Source organism: Cyclopterus lumpus, chromosome 1 (assembly GCF_009769545.1).
Source record: "Cyclopterus lumpus isolate fCycLum1 chromosome 1, fCycLum1.pri, whole genome shotgun sequence".
NCBI classification, from domain to species: Eukaryota; Metazoa; Chordata; class Actinopteri; order Perciformes; family Cyclopteridae; genus Cyclopterus; species Cyclopterus lumpus.
The window spans coordinates 98,111-119,488 of NC_046966.1; the positions used below are offsets into that span (position 1 = coordinate 98,111).

The 21,378-nt window shown below is 41.2% G+C and overlaps 1 protein-coding gene across 1 annotated transcript in view; it reads left to right on the forward strand.

Moving 5' to 3' along the window:
* Window positions 1-21,378, forward strand: part of vegfc (vascular endothelial growth factor c) — a 102,435-nt gene that overhangs the window by 15,876 nt on the left and 65,181 nt on the right. Inside the window, 4 exon segments of the mRNA XM_034539355.1 lie at window positions 17,272-17,497; window positions 18,008-18,043; window positions 18,046-18,083; window positions 18,085-18,198. Coding sequence (XP_034395246.1) covers window positions 17,272-17,497; window positions 18,008-18,043; window positions 18,046-18,083; window positions 18,085-18,198 — 414 coding nt within the window.

Genomic DNA, 21,378 nt, shown 5'->3' on the forward strand with positions numbered 1-21,378 from the left:
ACGTTCCCGGTGGGTGTTGGCCTGCGCCAGGGCTGCCCTTTATCACTGGTCCTGTTCCTGATTTTCATGGACAGGATATATAAGAACAGCCAGGGGTGAAGAACGTCAGATTCTGGGGTCTCGGGAGCGCCCTCTCTGCTGTTCAATTCAGTTTCAATTCTGTTTATTTTGTATAGCCCAATATCACAAATTACAAATTTGCCTCGGAGGGCTTTACAATCTGTACACATACGACATCCCTGTCCCAGGAACTCACATCGGATCAGGAAAAACTCCCCAAAAATAACCTTTCACAGGGAAAAAAGGGAAGAAACCTTCAGGAGAGCAACAGAGGAGGATCCCTCTCCCCGGATGGACAGATGAATAGATGTCATGTGTACAGATGAACAGCATTTACAAAGTTACATAAACACATTACATGAATATGACAATGTATTATACTGTTCTCAGTAAGTATCTCAGAGTCTTGTTCATGAGTGAGGGTAAGATGGAGCGGGAGATTGACAGGCGGATCGGTGCGGCTGCTGCGTAAAACTGCAAAGGACCATCTTGGTGAAGCGCTTAATTTACCGAGCGGTCTACATACCGACCCTCACCTATGGTCACGGACTCTGGGTCATGACTGAAAGAACGAGGTTGCGGACACAAACGACTGAAATGAGTTTCCTCCGTAGGGTGGCTGGGCTCATCCTTAGAGATAGTTAAGGAGTGAGAGGGAAACCTAGGTCAGCCTGCGGCCACCTGACCCCGGATAAGCGGATGAAAATTAATGGATGGAAGGTCAGGAGTTTGCATACAACCATTTCCCTCCTTTAGTTGTAGGTTTGCATTGCTGTCTCCATGTTGAGCTCTATCTGCTAATCAAGGCGGGAGTATCAGCTGGGAAAAGTGGCACACTGTCTCCTGAAACAGATGAAAATAAGGAACAGTGTAAGAGACTTAAAGGAAAATAACAGGATATCATATCATATATCTTAGATAATATACTGAGTTCATTGTCATTTCATCATTTTACTATCAGTTACAGATTGTAAAGCCCTCTGAGGCAAATTTGTAATTTGTGATATTGGGCTATACAAAATAAACTGAATTGAATTGAATACCTTGGAGGGGGGGATGGACCTAAAAAGTTATTTCTTACTATGGCATCTATCCCATAGGTTTTTCACAAGTCTCTTATGGATAATACAATAAAATATAATGTAATATAATACAATGTACTATAATATAACATGATATAATATAATGTGCTCGTTATGTCTATTTTAAGACAAATAACGACAGCAGTGGAATCATAGACAGCTGTGCATATGAAACATTATATATTTGATTACGATGTCCTAGAGGAATGTCTTAAGAAGCACATTGAGTCTCCCGTCTTTGATGTGCTGTGTGTTTGGGTATCTGACAGGTGTTTTCCACGTCTGCTGTGTCTTACCGCTTCCTCTTCGGAAAATTATATTTGCTGGCTTTTTGTGTTTGTTCTCAATTTCGATGCTAAAAATAAATGTTTTCTTAGTTTAATTTTTTTTGCTGCAGGTGTTGTTGGTGTGGTCGTGATCACCAATCATGAGGCCCTTTCTACACGTATGTGACCACGTCAGCGTTTTTTCTTTATTCCGTTACACAAAAATATCTTTTGACATACAAGTGAGGATAGCATTTTTTGGGAATGGGCCTCATTTTTAATGATACGAGCAGTATCATTAAAAATGATACATTTCTTCTTATTTTGTGATAGTGTCACTCATCATTTCAGAAACACAACATGTGAGTATAGGAGTTATGAAATCAATCATAATCCCATAGTCAGCTGTCTGACTTTTCATCTGCAACGTTAGTGTTTACATCCATCTCCACATGTTGCTGTGTCTGCTGCTTTGTTCAGCTTGTTAATGCTCTTTGGTCCAATACTTTAAATGTCCATGGGTGCTGTCACACATAACCCACTGTGGTGTGGATCAAATTGACTGCGGTACGTTTTGTTTGTTGGGTTGACGTGTTCATGTGTACAGATCGTAAAGCCTTCTGAGGGCAAATCTGTGATATTGGGCTATACAAAATAAACTGAATTGAATTGAATGCTCACGTCTAGCTGTAAACCCAACTCTGGAGCAGACTCAAGCCACTGTATTTGTGATTGCGTGTGATTTTAGCATACATTCAAGTTAAGTTAAATTTCAATCAAATTGCTTTGCTGATCATCAACTTTCTAGAGAGTGACCTCCAGATTATAAGCAACACATTTTCATCATTTATTAATCATGGTAAAACATATAATTTTTTAATACGAAACAAAATACTTTGTCTTGTTGCTCACTCTCCATTGTTCTGGTTTCAGCAGTTTAATAATAATGCTGACTAACAATTGTGCCTTTGTGAGCTCTTGGTGAGGCAGCTTCGGTAATGTCCAAAAGGGTTCTTTCATTTCGTCAATGAGCTCAGCATATAGTTCTCTACATAGGAGTTGAGGGAGTACCTGGAGTAGAGTGCTCTTCCAACTCCTAGTTCAGTGCTAATGTGTTATTAAGGCCTTCACACATCGGGGGAGTTTCTTTTGTGTGATTAATTCACACATCAAAAGAGTTCTTTGAACTGTTGTTTTTGTCCTGAGAACTTTCACACAAAACACAAATATTATGCAAGAAAAAAGGGGGAACCTAGCACCACAAGTAAAGGCATCAAACAATCCAGCAGAACAGGTTGATTTGCACAACAACACAGAGGCTCCTTGGTCTTCACCAAGCTGGCAAACCTTATTACGCCTTTCAACCTTGACAAAGGCAGCGCAGACCACATCCACCCTTTCTGTTTTTACCTTTCACAATAAAAGCCCTGTGTAAATGTTTATAGGAGGGAACTGAAATTTACCTGGAGGGTTTGGCTAAAAGTAAATACCATAACATATTTGACATTAGTTTAAGCTAAACAACAGTTTGCATCCAACAGACAGTCATATATGCTCTGGGTCACTAGACTCCTTGTTGTTGGTTCTATCTAATCTATTCAAACCTGTTATTCAAAAAGGGTTGGAACTGTCACAATTGTAGCACTGCCGTATATGAATGGCTTTGATGCAACATATTTGCCGTATTTTTCATTTTGGTGACGTTTATTCGTGATCCCCCCAGTGTGTAAATATTACAGGTGTGTGTGCGCACTGTTTTGTCTTTTTGTGCGTGTTCTGGCAATAACAATAAATGCACAATTCATTGTCATGCAAATTATAAGACCTTGAAACTCCTACCTTGGGACAAAAGTCATTTGGCAATCAAATGTCCATTATGTTCAAAGTTATGTAAGAGATCCAGATGATGATAAGTTCAGAGGTCTTTTCTCCCTCCTGCTCCTCTTTTTATTGGTACTGCCCTGCGAAACACACACTGCCTGTCATCTGGAATTGTGTATTCTAGTGGAATGTTGATCAAAACAAAAAGAAGACAGATTAATAAGGACAGTTTGTTTAGTTCAGGCAGGTTCAAAACCGTGAGCTCAGTCACACTGGCAAACGGATAAAAAAAAAGGGGCAGGCAGAGACTCCAAGGTCGAAAACAGAGTCGAAATTAGTCAGAGTGGGAGGATCTGAAATGACAGAGTTAGAAAACAGGTAAAGAGTACTAATGTCAGGTAGAAGTACCATTACCTCTTTTAGTAAGCCATCCTATTTATTAGCAGGATTTTGCGTCTTTTAGCACATTGATCCTACACACTCTGTTAACTTAATAGCACTGAAGAACATGTTGTAAAGGTAAATTATGAAGGTACACCCACACACAGATTAATGCGTTAAATATGTTGTTTTGTTTTAATAAACTAATAAACTGCTATGTAAATCTGCATGCAGAGACTTGAAACTTGCATGAGCATTTAATTAAATTGATTGAGTATAGCCCAAAATCACAAATTTGCCTTAGAGGGCTTCACAATCTGGACACATACAACTCTGACCGTTGACCATCACATCGGTTCAAGAAAAACTCCACCCAAAGAAACCTTTAACTGTGAGAAAAAAGGAACAAACCTCACGAAGAGCAACAGAGGAGGATCCTTCACCCTGGATGGACAATAGATGTCATGTGTAAAGAATGAACACCACAACAGAGTTATTTAATATAATGAGTAGTAGGCATGATGAAAAAGTTAAAGGGTCCAAATAGAACCACAATCCATGTAAACGTGTGCATCACTGTAAGTTGGCTGCTGAAGACAGGAGCCGGTCCATGGGACTGAATACTTGTTTTGTTTCTACATGCAATGACATATAGAGCAAACATAACTACAAACACATAGGTGGTACAGGAATATAACACATTATGTTCAGGAATACAGTACCCTGGCTACTTGAAACTGTCGATATGACTTGTTACCAGCAATGACCAAACCATTAAGATTCATTTAAACTATTTTAACAGTAAAAGATTATTGGTTGTGTTTCGGGATGGCTTTATTAGGTAATCTGCTGTAGCACCAGGGCACAGCAGACACCCCGTCAGGACTAGGGTTGTCACGATACCAAAATTATAACTTCGATACGATACCAGAATTCGATACTGTAATAAAGTAATAAATAAAACATCTGTATGGTTCCCTTTTTACTAGCTTGTTCCTGCCCATCTTTTTCAACACTTAACACATGGCATTAATATTAGTAAGCCTACAGCAAGATATTAATGAAAACTACATGGTGCCATCATAGCATTAATTATGCACGGCTATGTAGCCTTCTGTCTGTATCTGACCAGATGACTACACTGTAAAATGTAAACATGAGGAAACCGATTGCCTCAACATTTCTAAGTAAAGTAGCTAAATCATTTTAAGGTCTTAAAACTGAAACTAACTGAGTCAAGGCAACTCATGTAATTTCAGTAAACATTAGTAAAGTTAACTCAACATTATTAATTAGGTTAACTATAAAATGTAAATTCAGACAACTTAAAGATATGAGTGAAGTTAACTTAAAATCTTTAATTATGTTGCCAATAAATAGTCAGTTCAGATAACTTAAAGATCCAAGTTATATTAAGTAAGCGGTACTAATAAGAAAGAGTAATCTTTACTAGTCCAAGCGTCCACATTACTTGGAAATAATCAGGAAACCGATTGCCTTAAAATTCTCAAGTAAGCTGAACTATTATTCTCAAGTAAGCTGAACTACAACTACTAAAAGCTGTTGAAACAAAGATAGAGAACAGTCATAATGGAAGACAACGTTTATTTCTAAGAAAAACAAATGTATTTTTGAGTTTTTGTCCTCACACATTTTCTTAAGATCAAACAACGTGCTTAAAATGCTTGACGTGTTGCCAAATTAAGTTTTGTGTAACAGACTATGATAAACACAGTTTTGGCATTTGCAAAATTCCACTACAGAAAACCCAGCATGTCACATAGCATGCACATCGTGAAGACAGTCCCTTACTGCATCAGTAGATGTTTGAGTGCCTCAGAGGGCTTTACAATCTGTACACTACGACATCCTTGACCTTTGACCTCACATTGGATCAGGAAAAACTTCCAAGAAATAGAAAAAAACATTTCACAGGGAAAAAAGGGAAGAAACCTTCAGAAGAGCAACAGAGGAGGATCCCTCTCCCCGGATGGACAGAAGCAATAGATGTCATGTGACCAGATGAACAGAGTTACAGAGTTACAAAACATTCAATGAATATGACAGAATGTATGAACGGACCTCCACAATCCATATTGTAATAAGTCTGAAGAGTAGGCACATGGCATGTGGAAGACTGTCATGGTCACCCATCACTACTGTTCCATCCTAAATGATGGCAGTAGCTGTACTCCAGGTGCAGCGAGTGAGGAGAGGCCACAGTGTTACATATCAAATGTCACTTTGCATTTCTATGCTAGAACACACAATGGTTATATTTGTGCCTCACAGCAAAACAGGGCTCCACAAAATCAACCAATCGAAGCATTGAAGAGACACAGACACTAAGACGAAGATAAATTCTGATATTATTAGATAATCAAGTAAAAGAAGATGCTCCTCCAGAGTGAGAGCTTTGATTCATTCATTCATCATATAATTAATTAACGTGACGTTTTATGTCAAGTACGTTACTTTTAAATTGGTAAACGGATAAACTGGTTTAGAATTTTGACTTGTTTCCCGGCGAGGTCCCTTCCACCGTTAACCCATGTACACGACAATAAAAAAAAAGACATGCTTACCGAATTCAAGAGTGGCCCTGAAATATTGACAATAATCATTGCACCCGCTAATAAGCACGCTAAGTTTGCTGAAACAAGTTGTGGTTATATTTACACTAAAGCTCTTCTAGAGGGGTTACACACGGTGGACTTGACGGGCTAGTTAGCTTAAACGCTTGCTAACGTTAGCTTTCGAAATAGAAGACGCAAAGTTAACATCCAACCAATAATTAACATATGAAGAATATGGCGAAGAGACGACTAAGTTGGCTAAATAGATGAACGGTAGCGTTTTATTATCAAGCTTACCTTAAAATAACTTGACACAATGGCGCTTTCTTCCCGCTTCATTCCGCCTCACAAAGAACGTCTTCAGTGGTCAACTGCGCATGCGTATTCGAGTTGAGCGTATTCGAGTTGAGCGTATTCGAGTTGAGCGCTGCCGAGTGCAGCCGAGTTTCTCCGAGCTTTGCAAATGGGTCCTCCTCACTCGTTTTTTTTAAGTAAAGGTTACTTAAGATGATAAGTTTAATAACTTTACTCACCAGAAAGTGTTCTTTACCAAGTTTCTTTAAGTATGGTCAACAAAGTAAGCAGACATGAGTTAAGCTCACTATTTGTTTAAGTAAGGTCAGCAATTACATTTTACAGTGTACATAGTTCCTTCTACAAGTATGAGCAATTGTAGAGTTACATAATTTACAGATGTGTGTTTGAGGTGAAAAAAAACTAAAGCTATGTACATTAAACATAGCACATAATTAAAGGGCAATTTCTACTTTTATTGGAAAAACAACATCATGATCATATAGGCTTGTCGTCAAAACTAGGGCTACTCGTGTTAGGTTGTAGATGGGTGAATTTGGTGGTGTTCATGTTTATAATCACATTTGATTACCTGTCGTTCATTGAACTCTTTGAAAAGTTCAGGGTGTCTGTCTGAAAGGTGCTTTGCCATGTTTGACGTATTGCCTCACTTGGTCTGTGTGGCTTTGAAACAAGTTTTGCATATGGCTCTCTGTATGTCAGTCGGCTTTCTTTCACTGTCTGCAATGTAGCCAAAGTACTTCCAGATTTCACTTCTGGCATCTTTTTTTCCAAAAAGCCGAGGACGATCGGCCAAAGCTCCTGCACTTGATGCCATGTCTCCCCTGCGATCACTCGCTGTGAGTTAGTGCTGCCTGATGTGTGTGTGAGCACTGGGCAGCCCCGCTTCTAAAACTCTGAGAGACAGAAGTCACAGTGTCTGCCTGCTTGCCTGTACCTATATCAGCTATTACATATCACCTCATACATATCACCTGTCATCGCATACCTCGTATCTATCACATATTACCTCATACCTATTGCCTATCACCTGTTACCTATCACCTCATACCTATTAAGTATCGCCTGTTACCTATCGCCTGTTACCTATCGCCTGTTACCTATTGCCTATCATCTATCACATAATACCTATTATCTATCACATACTATATATTTTCTGTCGGCTATTACCTACTACATATCACTTAATACCTATTGTTGGAGCTATTTATTTGATATTAGTATTTAGTTATTTTATTGACAAGTAGTATTGTTTAATCATTCAGGTTGTTTGCTTATTTAGGTTAGATGTTTGTGATAGTTTTTAGTTTAGTTTAATTCTTTGTTGTCTATATATATTTAGTCTTTTTCAATTCAATTCAATTCAGTTTATTTTGTACAGCCCAATATCACAAATTACAAATTGTCCTCAGAGGGCTTTACAATCTGTACACATACGACATCCCTGACCTTTGACCTCACATCGGATCATGAAAAACTCCCCAAAAATAACCTTTCACAGGGAAAAAAGGGAAGAAACCTTCAGGAGAGCAACAGAGGAGGATCCCTCTCCCCGGATGGACAGATGAATAGATGTCATGTGACCAGATGAACAGCGTTACAGAGTTACATAAACACATTACATGAATATGACAATGTATGAATGGAACTCCAATCCATGAAACAGAAGGAGGTAGAGAGGAGGGGGGGGGCGGGGCGCATCAGCAGGGCCAACGCGGGAGGCCGGTTCACCAGGCATCAGACACCTCCAGGTCCAATGGACCCTATGAGACGTGAAGTCACAACGACTCCGGGGAGGAAGCAGAGTTAATAAGGTGCAATGGAGAGATGTAAATTCATCCATAAGGAGAGAGAGAAGATGAGATAGGTGCTCAGTGTATCCTAAAACATCCCCCAGCAGCCTATAAGCCTATAGCAGCATATCAAGGGGCTGGACCAGGGCAAACCTGATTCAGCCCTAACTATAAGCACTATCAAACAGGAAAGTCTTAAGTCTATTCTTGAATGAGGTGACTGTGTCTGCCTCCCGGACTGAAAGTGGAAGCTGGTTCCATAAAAGAGGAGCTTGATAACTGAAGGCTCTTGCTCCCATCCTACTTTTTAGGACTCTAGGAACCACAAGTAGCCCCGCATTTAGTGAGCGCAGCTCTCTAGTGGGGCAATATGGTACTACAAGCTCCTTAAGATATGATGGTGCATCACCAATCAAGGCTTTGTAGGTGAGGAGAAGAATTTTAAATGTGATTCTTGATTTTACAGGGAGCCAGTGCAGAGCAGCTAATACAGGAGTCATGTGATCTCTTTTCTTAGTTTTTGTGAGTACACGAGCTGCAGCATTCTGGATCAACTGGAGGGATTTAAGAGACTTATTAGAGCAGCCTGATAATAAGGAGTTGCAGTAATCTAGTCTGGAAGTAACAAACGCGTGAACCAGTTTTTCTGCATCTTTTTGAGACTAGATGTGCCTGATTTTTTAAATGTTACGTAGATGAAAAAATGCAATCCTTGAGATTTGCTTAACGTGGGAGTTAAAGGACAAGTCTCGGTCAAAGAAAACGCCTAGATTCTTTACAGTGGTGTTGGATGCCAGGGAAATGCCATCTATAGAAACCACATCACCAGATAATTGATCTCTGAGGTGTTCAGGGCCTAGTAAAATAACTTCAGTTTTGTCTGAGTTTAACATCAGGAAGTTGCAGGTCATCCATGTTTTTATGTCGTTAAGACATTCTTGAATTTTAGCGAGCTGGTTGCTCTCCTCTGGTTTGATCGATAGATATAATTAAGTATCGTCTGCATAGCAATGAAAGTTTATGCAGTGTTTCCTGATAATATTGCCCAAAGGAAGCATATATAAGGTAAATAAAATTGGTCCAAGCACAGAACCTTGTGGAACGCCGTGATTAACGTTGGTGGTCATTGAGGCTTCATCGTTTACAAATACATATTGAGATCGATCTGATAAATAGGATTTAAACCAACTTAGTGCGGTACCTGAAATGCCAATCGACTGATCCAGTCTCTGTAATAGGATGTCATGATCAATGGTGTCGAACGCAGCACTAAGGTCTAACAAGACCAGTACAGAGATGAGTCCTTTATCAGCACTAAGGTCTAACAAGACCAGTACAGAGATGAGTCCTTTATCAGCACTAAGGTCTAATAAGACCAGTACAGAGATGAGTCCTTTATCTGATGCAATTAGGAGGTCATTTGTAATTTTCACAGTGCTGTCTCTGTACTTTGGTGTTTCTAAATCCTGACTGAAACTCCTCAAATAAATTATTCTGATGTAGAAAGTCCACAACTGATTTGCAACTACTTTCTCAAGGATCTTAGAGAGGAAGGGAAGGTTAGAGATCGGTCTGTAGTTAGCCAACACCTCTGGATTAAGAGTGGGCTTTTTCAGGAGAGGTTTAATTACAGCTACTATTTATTGACCCCCAATTTTGATTGGTGTGTTAACAATTTTCAGGCTGAGTGTTTTCACCTTGAGAAGGTGGTGTGGTCTCTGAGTTTATGTTATGATAACTTGAGTTCATTATATTGAGAGCATGTGTTTGCTGAATGAACACGTAGTGTAAAGAATGATTTATTTGGTCACTTTTGTGTAAGGTTTTGCAGAAAGTGTTTTTGAATATTGAGACATGTGTGGACACAGGTGAATTGTGTTTTTTGGTTATGGGAAATATGTGTGTGCTTCTGGGAATAACGAAAAGGTTTGGGTGTTTGTGCTACAGGAACCAGGTTTTGTGTTTTAGCAATCGAGAAAAACTGTATTATTATATAATTAGTTCCTACTGAGGACATCTTGAAATCACCTCACAATATCGTTTTTATCCTTTTAGAGAAGTTTAGCAATGTCTTCAAACAGCTGGTCACCATAGTTTCTATCAAACGTTACTTAAGCAGCAGGATATGAAACGTGATGCTTTGATACATAGACAGGATTCATTCGTACGTACATCCCTTGTTGGTTTTAGTGTTTTGATGAGATTGGATCACGATAAAGAAATAGAGGGTTCATGTTCTGCATGAATGATTACATTTGATGTAAATTACATGATCATTTTTCAATGATGGTTGGTTAAAGTCACCAGTGATTGCCAAAAATGCACCAGGATGTTGACTCAGCAGTCCAGACACAGTAGATTGGATTGTGTCCACTGCTTCCTCTGCGTCAGCTGATGGAGGCACGTAAACAGCGACAATATTGGCGGACATGAACTCCCTCAGCAAACAATACGGACGCATCCCCACGGCTAAGAGTTCAATGTTCGGGCCTCAGAAGCGTTCCTTTGGTGGTGCAATTGTCGGGATTGCACCACCTCTCGTTCACATACACAGCAATCCCGCCATCTCTCCTCTTACCGCTCTGTATAGCGTCTCTCTCCAACCGAACAGACCTGAAGCCGGGAACCGAGGCACTGTGATCCGGAAAGTCCGCGTGCAGCCATGTCTTCGTGAAACACATGAGGCTACACGTACGGAAGTCCCTCTCAGTCTTAATTAGCGTCTTATTCGCCAAAGACCTCACGTTCCCTCGTCGGTACCGAGGGTTTGTATTTCCTCGCCTTAGCTCTCCGCTTAGCACCTGACCTGCAGCCCAAGCCCTTCTCCGCAGCTCCTCTGGGATCTCAGGCCTTGTGGCGGGCAGAAGCCGCGGTTTGCTCAGCGCAATCAGCTGATCGCAGGAATAGAGAATGGCCCTGGTCATTGTCTGTGAATCTCTCTTACAAACAGAAAAGTAACAGAAAAGCCACGAAAAAAGTTGAGAAAAATGTTAGGGCCCATTTTCCAACCCTAATTTAAACCAAACGTGAAAGAAAACAGCGGAAAAGTGAAAAAAAGACAATAAATTAAAACACACTGATGTATATTTTGACAAGTCCCTTTGTGAGTACCAGAAAGTAATGTCTTCAAACTGCTTATTTAGTCTGACCAACACCAACATTTGTTGTTTGGGCCGAATGTCCTAAAATGCAGGAACCTCCGAATCTGTGTTTGTTCTTGTCATTATATCTTCTGGTCTTCGTCTCAGCCAAAGAAGCAGGTTACTTGGGTGTTGATTCCCCTTCACCACTTTAGTTATGGTCTGAAGTAGAAATAAGCCTTATGTTCAATTCAATTCAGTTTATTTTGTACAGCCCAATATCACAAATTACAAATTTGCCTAGATGGCTTTACAATCTGTACACATACGACATCCCTGTCCCAGGACCTCACATCGAATCAGGAAAAACTCCCCAAAAATAACCTTTGACAGGGAAAAAAGGGGCTGCACGGTGGTGTAGTGGCTAGCACTGTCGCCTCACAGCAAGAGGGCCGCGGGTTCAATTCCCGGTCGGAGCGGTCCTTCTGTGTGGAGTTTGCATGTTCCCCGTGGCAGCGTGGGTTCTCTCCGGGCTCTCTGGCTTCCTCCCACAGTCCAAAGACATGCTGCAGGTTAATTGATCTCTAAATTGCCCACAGGTGTGAATGTGAGAGTGAATGGTTGTATGTCCCTACATGTGCCCTCAATGGACTGGCGGCCTGTCCAGGGTGTCCCCTGCCTTTGCCCTATGTCAGCTGGGATAGGCTCCAGCGCCCCCGCGACCCTAATGAGGATAAGCGGTATTGAAAATGGATGGATGGATGGAGGGAAAAAAGGGAAGTAAACCTTCAGGAGAGCAACAGAGGAGGATCCCTCTCCCCGGATGGACAGAAGCAATAGATGTCATGTGTACAGAATGAACAGCATTTACAAAGTTACATGAATATGACAATGTATGAATGGAACTCCAATCCATGAAACAGAAGGAGGTAGAGAGGAGGCGCATCAGCAGGGCCAACGCGGGAGGCCGGTTCACCAGGCATCAGACACCTCCAGGTCCAATGGACCCTATGAGACGTGAAGTCACAACGACTCCGGGGAGGAAGCAGAGTTAATAAGGTGCAATGGAGAGATGTAAATTCATCCATAAGGAGAGAGAGAAGAGGAGATAGGTGCTCAGTGTATCCTAAAACATTTTAGGATACACTTTTGGTTGTTCTTTTGTTCATTAATTGGGTATCACTGTGGGCACCTGTGGTTATATGTAGGAGTAGGCAGGTACAGGACCAGCATGCACCTGGGTAGGCCTATGTTTTTTTTTTACCAGCGCAGGAGAGGCAGCGTTAGGAGTTCCTTTGTTCTTTTGTTTGTTTGCTTGTTTTGTTAATTTGTTAGTTAAATAAATGATCAGAAAAACGGAATCCTGAATGGACAATGCTTTCATTTGACTGCGTAAACACAAACCCATGATGCGTCAGTGGCAATTTGATTTATGTTTGTTTTTGATTTATTGGACAAATGGCCACTACACCTATTACTTATCACCTATCACATATTCAGTGACGTGGTGCGGCACATTTACAAATATATGAACATTAGAGCACCTTAAATCATCATTCAATTTGCAGCTTGCACATTGACGACTGGTTGTTTTTCATATTTCATATCAGCATTCTGTACACACACATAAGTAAGGTACATATTTGATTCCACCAATTCATAGTGGTTCAGAGAAAGAGCGATTTTCCTATGCACCTTCCGTCTGCTTTTAATTTGCCATTGCAATTCCACAATTTATACTCATTCAATACAAATAGAAAATAGTCTATATAGCCTATTGTGGTGTATGCATCTTGCACCTTGATTTGTAAATTAAGTCCATTCGTCTATCCTTCTGGACAAACATCTCTGTGCCTTTTTTGTAAAAGTCCTCCTTATTTTCTTTTTGTTTTAAAAGTGTAGAAGAAGAGCAACGGCAGAACAAGTATAAACCCGTGGGTTCTCTTGTGGCAGAGGTACTGTTTGCTTTTTCCCTGTGGTTTTATGTCAATCAGCAAGACTAGTTCAGGTCTCTTTCTGAAAATATTCTAAATATTCACAACAACTAAACGATTAAATTGGTTAAAATCAATTCTAAACATATTTGGCAACGATTTGGTCATTAATTAGTTGGGTGTGTTATGATTGATTTGCGTTTTTTAATGGGGGCAGAAAACCAGCAAATGTTTGCATCTTTTGTAGCACATGTGATGAATCTCGTGAGTGAGCCTTTGAATAATGGCTAACGATAGAGGAAAGAAAAGGCACATGCACAATTACAGATTGGAATCTTGCGTTGATATACACAAGACTTGTGGATACACTCAGGACTTGTTGATATTTTGGATACACTCAGGACTTGTTGATAATGTTGATATATTCAGGACTTGTTGATATACTCAGGACTTGTTAATATACTCAGAACTTGTTGATAATGTTGATATACTCAGGACTTGTTGATATTGCAGATATACTCAGGACTTGTTGATATTGTGGATACATTCAGGACTTGTTGATATTGTGGATACATTCAGGACTTGTTGATATTGAGGAGACACTCAGGACTTGTTGATAATGTTGATATACTCAGGACTTGTTGATATTGCAGATATACTCAGGACTTGTTGATATTGTGGATACATTCAGGACTTGTTGATATTGAGGAGACACTCAGGACTTGTTGATAATGTTGATATACTCAGGACTTGTTGATAATGTTGATATACTCAGGACTTGTTGATATACTCAGCACTTTTTGATATTGTTGATATTCTCGGGACTTGTTAATATTGTCGATATACTCGGGACTTGCTGATATACTCAGCACTTTTTGATATTGTTGATATACTCAGACCAGGGCCCTATTTCTCGTACGTGGCTCAACAAAGTCGATCAAATGTCGTATTAGCGAGCTAAAATTAACATGATGATTGACATCAGGCTATCCCGGTTTCTCAAAGGCTGATCCCCCCTCAAACCATCTCGTTAATTCGAGCCAGATGTCAGTTCACAGGATAGTTGCGCGTGTCCGTCCGACTTCAAAAGGGGGAAGCATCGATCACAGAAACATGATTTACTAACAGCACAAAGGCAAATAAACTCAAAGGAATAGTCTTTTTTTCTCTGCTGACGAGCAAGAGATGATCATAAACAAATATGCAAAATCTAATCAATTCATTCACTTCACTCGCGCTTGAGAGGGGGCGTGGCTTATCTCCATGGAAACATTTCTAACTTCCGCCATTCACCATGGATTAAAAAATAACCACTATTTCTGCTTTATACTTGTTGTGGACATCCCACAAACGTCGGAACATCTAATGCCCTCGTGTTTGGGTTCATAACATTAATATCATATATATATATATTTATACATAACATCACCCATATAGGCTCACACAGCTCGGTGACTTTCACTGACTACGTCTAGATAAGTGGATGAAAATCCTCTTTATTCACAAATCACATCCATTCGTCTGTCTTTGACTTTCATAGAATCTACTCGTAACACTTTTGGTGTGAACGCAGCATCAGTGTTGGGAAAATGTATCGGCTCATTGACATGCATCATCCAATGAGATCTAAAATAACTCTCAACTCTTTCAGAACAAGTAGATAATATATATGTGCATATTAATGTATGTGGAGATGACCATATAGAACTTTTATTGCATTTACACGGACATGGTCAGGGAACGTAATGAACACATCCATGAGTTCCACCAACACCACGGCATACAGCGGCTTTCCCGATGTCCTGCATCGCCGACACTGTAGAACAATGTACCACAATTTCGGTTCCTCGAAGCAAGTTTGGAAAAATCACCATAGCAACACATAACATTTTTTTAGCCTGCTCCAGCGCAGGCTCATTAAGTCTAGCTGGATAATCTGGCCACGCCCCCTGGAGAAAGTGGCAGCTCACTTCCTCATTGATGAAGGAGCGATATTAGTTAGATTAACGTTTTATAGGGAGACAGTTCTTATGACGTCATGATGACTTCCTATATGAGCGCCATCCATTCTGCCCACAAGGAATCATTTATTAAACACCTTCTGGAGCCTACATTGAACACCACACATTGACTGTCTCACAGCCTGTTTACAGAGCCTTGTGGTACATTGTGGTACAGTGTGGTACATTGTGGTTCATCGTTGTACAGTTTGGTACATTGTGGTACATTGTTGTACATCGTGGTACAGTGTTGTACATTGTGGTACATTGTGGTACATTCTGGTACATTGTTCTATAGTGTCGCTGATGCAGAACATCGGGAAAGCAGCTGTATGCCGTGGTTTTGGTGGAACTCATGGATGTATTCATTACGTTCCATGACCATGTCCGTGTAAATGCAATAAAAGTTCTATATGGTCATCTCCACATACATGAATATACACATATATATTATCTACTTGTTCTGAAAGAGTTTAGATAGTTATTTTAGATCCAGAATGCTGCAGCTCGTGTACTCACACAAACTAAGAAAAGAGATCACATGACTCCTGTATTAGCTGCTCTGCAATGGCTCCCTGTGAAATTAAGAATCACATTTAAAATTCTCCTCCTCACCTACAAAGCCTTGATTGGTGATGCAACATCATATCTTAAGGAGCTTGTAGTACCATATTGCCCCACTAGAGAGCTGCGCTCACTAAATGCGGGGCTACTTGTGGTTCCTAGCGTCCTAAAAAGTAGGATGGGAGCCAGAGCCTTCAGTTATCAAGCTCCTCTTTTATGGAACCAGCTTCCACTTTCAGTCCGGGAGGCAGACACAGTCACCTCATTTAAGAATAGACTTAAGACTTTCATGTTTGATAGTGCTTATAGTTAGGGCTGAATCAGGTTTGCCCTGGTCAAGCCCCTAGATATGCTGCTATAGGCTTATAGGCTGCTGGGGGATGTTTTAGGATACACTGAGCACCTATCTCCTCTTTTCTCTCTCCTTATGGATGAATTTACATCTCTCCATTGCACCTTATTAACTCTGCTTCCTCCCCGGAGTCATTGTGACTTCACGTCTCATAGGGTCCATTGGACCTGGAGGTGTCTGATGCCTGGTGAGCCGGCCTCCCGCGTTGGCCCTGCTGATGCGCCTCCTCTCTACCTCCTTCTGTTTCATGGATTGGAGTTCCATTTGTCATATTTATGTAATGTGTTTATGTAACTTTATAATGCTGTTTATTCTGTACACATGACATCTATTGCTTCTGTCCACCCGGGGAGAGGGATCCTCCTCTGTTGCTCTCCTGAAGGTTTCTTCCCTTTTTTCCCTGTGAAAGGTTGTTTTTGGGGAGTTTTTCCTGATCCGATGTGAGGTCAAAGGTCAGGGATGTCGTATGTGTACAGATTGTAAAGCCCTCTAAGGCAAATCTGTAATTTGTGATATTGGGCTATACAAAATAAACTGAATTGAATTGAATTGAATTAAAGCATAAATAGTGGTTATTTGTTCCATGGTGAATGGCGGAATTTTTTCCATGGAGATAAGCCACGCCCCCTCTCAAGCGTGGGTGAAGTGAATGACTTATTGATAATGTTGATATACTCAGGACTTGTTGATAATGTTGATATACTCAGGACTTGTTGATAATGTAATGTTGATATACTCAGGACTTGTTGATATTGTTGATATACGCAAGACTTGTTGATATACTCAGGACTTGTTGATATAGCAGATATACTCAAGGACTAGTTGTTATTGTCGATGTGCTCATGACATGTTGATATTGTTGATATACTCAGGACATGTTTATATTGTTGATATACTGAATTCATTTTAACTAGAAAAAGGATTTGGGATGTTTCCTTCAGGTGCAGCAGAGTGTTTCTTGGCCAGTCAGTAGTTGAGTATTCAAGTTGTGTACTGAAAAAGAATACCAGCAGTAATCTCACTAAAAGTGTCTCTTGTCTCTTTTAGGACTCTCCCCCAAAGCCAGATATGGAGGAGAAGTTGCGTTCAGCTTCTAATGTGGATGAACTGATGAGTCTTATTTATCCATCATACTGGGCCGCTCTGAAGTGCAGATCCAAACTATCTGCTGCCCCTCCCGCCTTCAAGCTCCAACCTCGCCTACTGAGGCCGCTGGCCGATACAGAAGAGCCAATATTTGCTGCTGCGTACCTCAACTTGGATGTCCTGAAAAGTGTGTTCTCATTTAAAAAAAATATTATTTCTGTCATGCTTTGTCATCAAAACAGCTTCCATTAAGGGAATGTACTGCATTTAAGGCTGTTCTTGTCCTTTTGAGGACCTTTCATAGAATCAACTAAGAAAGTGGCCTAAAGGTTTGATTAATATATAGTAATACTACATTAATGTTTTCTTCCAAAATGTTTGCTTAGACACAATTATGTTTAGCTCTCCACAAAGTGTCTGAGCATATGCAGTGGATTATATGTTAACATGTTATATTAGGAATAATCTGTATACCAACATCCGTCATGACCGCTCATATTGGCTCCACCTTATTGTTGACAGTTTGGTGATGACTCACGTTGTACTCAACAGTTTTGACTAGGCCACATTGGAATATACAAATATAGAGACCACTAGTTTGTGTCTGTGTGTATTATATACGTGTGTATTTGTGCCTTTGTGCATTGCCATACTGTGTTGCATGGATGTGGTGGTCTGACTTTCTGTGTGTGTGCAGGTATAGAGTCGGAGTGGAGGAAGACTCAGTGCATGCCAGGGAAGTGTGTGTCGACGTGGGCAGGGAGTTCGGGGCTTGCCACCAACATCTTCTATAAACCACCCTGTGTGTCCGTCTACAGATGTGGGGGATGCTGCCACTCTGAAGACAAACAATGCAGGAATATCTCCACTGGTTACCTCAGCAAAACAGTAAGCACAGTCTTATTCTTTTTTTCTTTTCATTATTTATTTAATTAAAACTTTCCAACCTGTAGTTTAGAATCCTGTGGCCTGGCCATTCAAGTTTTGCACATGAATGAGAGAGAACCACTGTTGCCAAAACACACACAGAAAGTCAGACCACCACAGCCATGCAACACAGCTTTTTTTCTGTCAGCAGCTGCACACATGTCTGGCAATTCACAAAGTCCCAAAGACACATATATATAATACACACAGACACAAACTAGTGGTGTAATAATCAGCGTATAGAATGGCGATATCCAGTTATCACCCCTGTTACTTCAGAATCAGAATCAGAAACTTTTAATAGCCAAGTAGGTTTACACCTATAACAAACTCAGCGTTGTGGGTGGTGCAACATAGGACATCAAACATAACAAGCAACAACAAGCAACAACAAGCAACAACAGTAGACAACAAATAAACAATCAACAAAGTGCAGACGAGACATAGAATAAAATGTAAAATGTACAGTGTAAGATAAAGTGCAATTATAAAGTGTATGTAGTCCATCCATCCATTATCACCCGCTTATCCGGGGTCGGGTCGCGGTGGCAGCAGGTTCAGCAGGCCGACCCAGGCTTCCCTCTCACCCGCAGCACTTTCCAGCTCATTCTGGGGGATCCCGAGGCGTTCCAAGGCCAGCCGGGAGATATAATCCCTCCAGCGTGTCCTCGGTCTTCCCCGGGGCCTCCTACCAGTTGGACGTGCCCGGAAAACCTCTAATGGGAGGCGTCCAGGAGGCATCCTAACTAGATGCCCGAACCACCTCAGCTGACTCCTTTCGACACGAAGGAGCAGCGACTCGACTCCAAGCTCCCCCCTGATGTCCGAGCTCCTTACCCTATCTCTAAGGCTGAGCCCGGCCACCCTACGGAGGAAGCTCATTTCGGCCGCTTGTATCCGAGATCTCGTTCTTTCGGTCACGACCCAGAGTTCGTGACCATAGGTGAGGGTTGGAACGTAGACCGACCAGTAAATGGAGAGCTTTGCCTTCCGGCTCAGCTCCCTCTTCACTAAGACGGACCGGTACAGCGCCTGTTTTACTGCTGCAGCCGCACCGATCCGCCTATCGATCTCCCGCTCCACCTTACCCTCACTCGTGAACAAGACCCCGAGATACTTGAACTCCTTCGCTTGGGGTAGGCAGTTTGCCCCACCTGGAGGGAGCAATCCGCCGGTTTCCGGCAGAGCACCATGGCCTCAGATTTGGAGGTGCTAACTCTCATCCCTGCCGCTTCGCACTCGGCTGCAAAACGCCCAGTGAATGCTGGAGGTCACGGTCCGAGGAGGCAAACAGGACCACATCATCCGCAAACAGCAGAGAGGCGATCCCGAGACTCCCGAACCGGATCCTCTCCGCCCCCTGGCTGCGCCTAGATATCCTGTCCATGAAGGTCACGAACAGGACCGGTGATAAAGGGCAGCCCTGGCGGAGGCCAACACCCACCGGGGAACGTGTCTGACTTACTACCGAGGAGACGAACACAGCTCCTACTGTATGTAGTGTTTAAGTTAAAGTGACGTGTGTATTTAATTGTGCTGGTATGCGCAGAGGAGTGGACCGGTGGAAAATGGTCCAAGGGATGAAAGAGTCCAGGGGTAGTAAATAAATAGTCCAGGGGTGGTAAATAGACCCGGGGATGGAAGAGACCGTCAGTGGGGGATCCGGGCTCTGTTGATGAGCCTGACTGCTGACGGGAAGAAGCTGTTTGAGTGGCGTGCGTCTTGGACTTGGTGGACCGCAGCCTCCTGCCAGATGGAAGGGACTCAAACAGCTCGTGTCCAGGGTGAGAGCGGTCGGCTGCAATCTTTCTACCCGCTTCAGGGACCTTGAGGCGAACAGGTCCAGGAGGGACGGCAGAATTGCAGCCAATCACCCTCTCTGCAGAGCGAATGGGTGCGCTGCAGTCTGCCTTGTCCTTGTCCTTGGCTGCAGCGTGCCAGACGGTGATGGAGGAGCAGAGGATGGACTCAATGATGGCCGTGTAAAAGTGTGCCATCATTGTCTTTGGCAGGTTGAAATTCTTCAGCAGCCTCAGGCGGTACATCCTCTGCTGCGCCTTTTTAGTGATGGAGCCAGGGTTTGCAAAATTCCGGGAATATTCAAAGTTGGAAACTTTCCACGGGAATTAACGGAATAAACAGGAATAAACGGGAATTAACGGGAATTAACGGGAATTAACAGGAATAAACTGGGAATTTTGGGGTAATTTAACGGTATGTACCTTTGTCATAAGCAGACATGCATGCAAACATGTATAATACAACTTTTAAAAATGACATTTTTGACATTTTGTGAGTAGAACTTTATTCTTTCATCGAACAACAAAAACATGAACGTGTTCTATGATCATCACCGCCCAGTGTTTTTCCCTGAATCCTTTCAGGTCTAAATGCTTTCTTCCTGGACCTCATCAACGTCCTCCTCACTGATGTAAAAAGTTAGTCTACTGTATACAAATAAACTTGGTATTAAAATGAACATGGCTTCAGTTTACCAAGTAATCAATATGCTAGGTAATGACAAACAGTGTTGGGAAAGTTCACTTTCTACATGAACTAGTTCAGTTCATAGTTCACACATTTTAAAATTAACTAGTTCAGTTCATAGTTCACACATTTTAAAATTAACTAGTTCAGTTCATAATTCAACATTTTGAACTAAGTTCACAGCTCCAAAGAATGAACTAGTTCAGTTATTTTTTTCAATATGTTGTGAGCTATAATTAGTTGGAATGCTTCAGCAGTCCAACTATTGTTCTTGTAATTAGTTGGAATGCTTCCGCAGTCCAACTATTGTTCTTGTAATCTTTATCAAACTATTCTTCTTCCACTATTTCTTCCGTACGTATTTTGAACTGTATCTCTTCCTGTCATATATTCAACTATAGAAACCGTTCAAATATTAAAAAATTCAACTCCTTCGGGAATCAAGCAGAAAGACTTTTTCAACTTTTCAAATCTTAAAAATTATATATTTTTCTAGTTTTTTTAAAAATGGGATCACAATGGAGAAATCTTAAACTTTTAAAACCTTATAACATCTTCATACTTTTAGCTAAAGACACCATTTCAATTTTAAAATGTTGACAGAACCTTCAACTATTACTGTATATTTTCATATATGTTTTATCTTTTCACATC